This window comes from Ascaphus truei, chromosome 2 (assembly GCF_040206685.1).
Source record: "Ascaphus truei isolate aAscTru1 chromosome 2, aAscTru1.hap1, whole genome shotgun sequence".
Classification (NCBI taxonomy): domain Eukaryota; kingdom Metazoa; phylum Chordata; class Amphibia; order Anura; family Ascaphidae; genus Ascaphus; species Ascaphus truei.
This window is the reverse complement of record NC_134484.1, coordinates 339,403,985-339,409,757: the sequence shown is the minus strand read 5'-3', so window position 1 is coordinate 339,409,757 and position 5,773 is coordinate 339,403,985. Positions and strand designations below refer to the sequence as shown.

Below are 5,773 nucleotides of genomic sequence, written 5' to 3'. Positions count from 1 at the left end.
TTCCCACGCCCCGATTGGCTGCTCCTTCCCCCCTCCGTTCTGGGGATAGCCCAGCGGAGTGTATGTAAGGTGCTGACCAAGAGAAGGCGCAAGTCCTTCCAAGCCAACCAATGATCTGAGTCGATGAATGCTACAGTGGGATTTTCAAAGTTACTCTGTTCAAAATAGCAGAGCAACTGGCTTCGTTTTGAAGCCTGAAAAGTTGGCTCGCAGAGACTAAGTCCCGTCTTTTGCGCCCAAGTTCTCAGAATCGAACTGTGCGGTCGCGGCTATGAATTTTTTTGCTCCTTCTTCAGCCTCCCATTCCAAATGCCGTCGCGGGCTACAGCACGGCCACTTTTGTTGTACATCATAAATGCCCCCGGGGTGGCACTTTTCTTGACATACACCATACGTTGGAACACTGAAGGGGTTAATACCTACCTAATTTGCACATTACTACAATGCCTGAAATGCTGATAGTGTGTTACATGCCCTTCTCCACAGTAGAAGTTTCTCTGTTGCCGAGTATGGTAGGTGTGTCATTTAGCTGGAGGAGGCTTCAGCTAGTTATAAGTGTGCCCCAATACTCAATCTTTTGTTCATACCACAGCATGTTCCTTTTAAGGGGACTTTGAACATTTTGTATTTAGTTCCCTGGATTTCCTAAGAAGGCTGCTACTATAACACCACAGAGACGTGATGTGATACAGAGTATGATGACATTTAATTATTTACGCCCCATTTAACTTGTGGCAACTCCAGTATTATATCTAATACAAATTTGACAGAATAATAATAAGTGTGTGAATCAGAAAGCGGAACATTCAGTGCATGGGGTTTCACGTCTGGAAAACATATACAGTAAGGCAGAGTTTACCAACTACAGTCCTTGGGGAACCCCAACAGGTCAGGTCTTAAGGATATCCCTGCTCCAGCACAGTCATTTTGACTGAGCCACCTGTGCTGGAGCAGGGATATCCTTAAGACCTGACGTGCTGGGGTTCCCTGAGGACTGGAGATGGGAAACACTGCAATAAGAGATTTGTTTTTCTGGGGTGAATGTAGTGCTACTGTTTTAGTACCAACTTTACAGCCAGGAGACAGTGAGAAATAGCTCTAAAATAGCTTTTCTGGGAAAGGCGGGGTTGCAGACCTGCCTAAGACATGCAGATGAGCATACAGCTATATTTGCGCATATATATATATATATATATATATATATATATATATATATATATATATATATATATATATATATATATATATATATATATATATATATATATATATATATATATATATATATATATATATATATATATATATTCATCATTGGGATATATGGGAAACACATCCATAGAGATGACGTAGTTTGTAGTTACTTATGTGGTATTTAATTTATTCATACCACACTTCCCAGTCTTTTACAGGACAGGTGTTAGTACACATGGAATTAAATAATACAATACAGGAGAAAGGAGAGTACATGATGGTGGTGTCCGTAGAAATAAAAAGTGCACAAAATTAAAGCAAAAAAAAAGGACTGTTCAAATATTGCAGACAGATGCTATGGAGATATTTAGGGTGTGTGCTCGCATTCAAAGGTATACACACTGTTTGCACTGAGGCCCCATCCTGTTTTACAACAAGACACAAAGAAAGCAACATGTCCTGCATCCTTCACAAGCAGTGTTTTCGTAACTTGCTTAGACGATGGCTGTGTTAGCCCCTGTGCATGTTAGGCAGAAGACCTTAGCACTTTCTCTTTTGGGGACCCAGAGATGGGTAAGGATCATCTCTCCATCCTCTAATCATCTCAAATCAAAAGCTGAGAGGAGGAGGGAGAGGAGGGAGAGGAGGGAAAGGAGGAGAGGAGGGAAAGGAGGAGAGGAGGGAAAGGAGGGGAGGTGGGGGGGAAGAGGACGACTTGGAGGCAGCAGTGTGGAGCTGTCACATTTACTAGCATCCTCTTCCACGCCTCTGAGAGAGATTCCGTGTGTGAGCGCTGTGTCTCTGCAGCTCGCCATGCAGCCCCCCCTGTAACGCCCTGTGCAATGAGGGCGCAGCGGCTCTGCCTGCCCTGCAGCCTGTCCCGGGCACTCCTCGCCCTGCTGGCTCTCTGCACCCAGCCACCCACCCAGGGATGGAGCCAGCGGGAGCACACGGAAGAGGACGTCTTCCTGCTGCCCATCAACTCCTCCGCCAGGTCTCTGGCCAACTTGGAGTTTGACTTGCAGCTGGACAAGGGGACTGCCGCCCAGGAGGGGGGGCCGGGGGCGACCCAGCCGGGACACAGCACGAGCCCCCCCGCTCCTTCTCCCCCCTCTGCCAGTGACACGTGGGACAGCAGCAGCAGGGAGACCCAGTCTCCCCAGACCCAGCAGCAGCAGCAGCAGCAGCAGGAGTCCCAGCTCTCCGAGGCTCACTGCAACATCAGCGTGCAGCGGCTGATGCTCACCTCCCTGCTGGTGCGCTGGGGGCGCCAGCTGGGCTTCCAGTGCGACCTCCTGCTCTTCTCCACCAACAACCACGGCAGAGCCTTCTTCTCGGCCGCCTACAACCGCGTGGTGTCCCCCCTGGTGATTGAGCACCTCGGGGTGTCCGGGGCCCAGCAGGAGTTCCGCCTGTGCGTGGGGTGTGGCTGGGCGAGGGGCAGGAGGAGCGGGCACCGGAGGCACCCGCCTGCTGCTGCCTCCTCCTCCTCCTCTGCTGCCTCCTCCTCTTCCACCTTCTCCTTCGTCCCCTTCTCGGCGGAGTCTCCCGGCCGCTTGCAAGGGGAGCAGCTGAGTTTCTGCTGCCTGGACTTCAGCCTGGAGGAGCTGAGAGGGGAGCAGGGCTGGAGAATGAACCGCAAGCCCATCGAGTCCACGCTGGTGGCTTGTTTCATGACCCTGGTGATCATTGTGTGGAGCGTGGCTGCCCTCATCTGGCCGGTGCCCATCATTGCAGGCTTCCTACCCAACGGGATGGAGCAGAGGAGGACAAGCAACAAATAATGAGCACATCAGCTCCTTTTCCCCAGTGTTGTTCCCCAGCGCAGTGGATGTATTGTATATCTTGATTTATACAGCGCCCCGCAGTGTACTCAGCGCTTTCCAAAAGAGACAATACAATACAGGGATTTATAATACACTAAGTGCAACAAAGTCAGACAATAGGAAAGGAAATCCCTGCCCCGGGGAGCTTACAATCTAAGTTGGTTATCCTTCTTTGTACTATGCTGTCAAGCTATTTCCTATTTCTTCAGGATGTTCCCCCCTCCCCCCCCCCCCTCAGAGACATGATGTCCTTTGATTTTTATTTTTTCCCTTCTGCTTTAGAAAGTTGTTAGGTGTAAGAAAAGTAAGTGTGAAATAAGTTTGTGTACGTGTCTAAATGTATGTATGTGTGTACCAGTGTGTCTGAATGTAATGGTTTTTCAACAGGGGTTCCTAGGGCCACTTGGGTTTCCTGGGCATCCCTAAAGGGTTCTCTGCAATGTTCAGGTCATTTAAAATTGGACCAAATACAGAACAATTTACAATGCATCTGATCTCAGTCGCGTTCTTAAAGAGGGTTTGGGTTCCTTACAATGCATCTGATCTCAGACACACTATTAGAGAGAGTTGGGGTTCCTTACAATGCATCTGATCTCAGACGCGCTATTAGAGAGAGTTGGGGTTCCTTACAATGCATCTGATCTCAGACGTGCTATTAGAGAGAGTTGGGGTTCCTTACAATGCATCTGATCTCAGACTCGGTATTAGAGAGAGTTGGGGTTCTTTACAATGCATCTGATCTCAGACGCGCTATTAGAGAGGGTTTGAGTTCCTTACAATGCATCTGATCTCAGAGGCGCTATTAGAGACGTTTGTGGTTCTTTACAATGCATCTGATCTCAAACGCACTATTAGAGAGGGTTGAGGTTCCTTACAATGCATCAGATCTCTGACGGACTATTAGAGAGGGTTGGGGTTACGTACAATGCATCTGATATCAGATTCGCTATTAGAGAGGGTTGGGCTTCCTCAGAATATCACAGTATAATTATGGTTCCTTAAAAAAAAAGGTTGGAAACCACAGATTTAATCAAATGTTAACTGAAATTTACATCAAAACAGATATTGAAGAAATGTCTACAAATGGTGAAAAGCTGAAAATGATCAATATTCGTTGGGGTGATACATCAAATTCTCCAGGTAGTTGGGTAAAACTAGTACAATAAAACTGCTCCAGACTTATCAAAGAACAAAAAAAAATCCCCTTTAATAAATCTTAATTCTGACCTGGTTTTCCAGCCAGGAGACTTTTGCTATCTGTTTTCAAAATATTTTATACGATTATTTGTTGAAAAGGATAGGATCCAGTGGTCATATTTCAGGTTTCACATTTATATCTCTGTCTGCATTGCCGTTCTTTGTATTACTTTCCATTTATGGAGCAAAACATTGTGTAGGTGATTCACATTTGAAGAGGAAAATTGAAAAAAATTGAACTTTGCATAATATGCAGACTATATTATCACAATTCATTCTAAGATTTAGGGACTTATTCCATTCGCTGCGTTAGTGCCGATCCGAGCTACCACATGGACTGGCCCATTGAAGAATAAGCCCATTAGGGAGAGATTCACTAAGCGTTGATTCTGGGTATTGCACCGTGATCCCACGTTAGCCACTATTCAAGTTAATGGCTGTTAGTCCCGCATCGGGGTGCAATTCCCAGCATCAACGCTGGGTGAACCCCGTTGTTAGGTGTGTCCATACATCCCTAGACAATGTTTTTTTTTTTTTTTAGTTGGCATGATCAGCAAGGCAAAAAGCCTTTCATTTTACAAAATTGTCAGCTTTTAAAATGTTGTGCTTTAGACAGGGGTGCGCAAACATACTCTCCTGTGCCCCCTCTGCCTGCTCTTCCCCTGGGTTGCCCCCCCCCCCTTACCTTGAATGCGGCATCAAATGACACCGTGGGGTAATGTGACATCATGTGACCCGCGGCGTCATTTGACGCCCGTCGCCATGGAGACGCGAGGCCTGGTAAGTGAATTTACAGCGGCCTCACACTGAATAGCGCGGGGACTCTGTAACCGTCGCACCTCCCCTAGGGAGGGCACCCCCCCGGCACCCCCCCCCCCCGGTTTGCACACCCCTGCTTTAGACGGTTAAACAAAAAAACCTTTGGAACTCAACTGTAATTGAAATTAATTGCTCTTAAATGTACCTCCCTCTACATTGTTATGTTTCAATAAAATCTGATGTTTATACTATAGCAGAGTTCGAATAATAAGTATGTGTTGCATTACCATTCTTGTTTTGCATCCATTTAATTTCTGTTTGAAGTTACATACCGTGTCTGCCTGAGGAGTAACGGGTACGTGTCCTCTGTATTCTTGGGCAAATAGTTCTGCCCCCTGCTTTCTCTGTAATGGGAAGCACCGGTGAGGGAAACGAACGTCGGGTTATAGTGACATCAGTGTGTGACATCAGCGGGTAGAGAGACAGAGAGGTGGAAACACACACTCTCTTCTCTTTCTGTAACTACACGTATATATGTTGGACGGACATATATTAATCTAGTATTATTTTGAGTTTTTATTAGCCTAGATAGACTAGATGCCTAAATATATTCATAGCCTTAACAGCTTAGATAGTGGAGTTTACCGTACTGATTTTATATACTCCTGGCATAGACACCGGTATACATGTTAGGTGTACTATGGGGTAGCCACTCATCTGATTACTCTCAACAAGTCTCTAGTCTAGAGTGTATGTAACATGAGCTCCATTCTAAGTTTTGCACCCCAAAACTGGAA

The 5,773-nt window shown here is 46.3% G+C and overlaps 1 protein-coding gene across 1 annotated transcript; it reads left to right on the top strand.

Annotated features, from left to right (window-relative positions):
* The first annotated feature begins 1,895 nt into the window (after positions 1 to 1,895).
* On the top strand, positions 1,896 to 5,227 carry TMEM158 (transmembrane protein 158). The gene has a single exon (XM_075586729.1). The coding sequence runs from the start codon at positions 2,037 to 2,039 to the stop codon at positions 2,976 to 2,978; it is 942 nt and encodes a 313-aa protein (XP_075442844.1). The 5' UTR covers positions 1,896 to 2,036; the 3' UTR covers positions 2,979 to 5,227.
* The last annotated feature ends 546 nt before the right edge of the window (positions 5,228 to 5,773 follow it).

Coding starts and splice junctions, on each gene's coding strand:
- TMEM158 (XM_075586729.1), top strand. CDS start 2,037: ATGAGGGCGCAGCGGCTCTGCCTGCCCTGCAGCCTGTCCCGGGCACTC.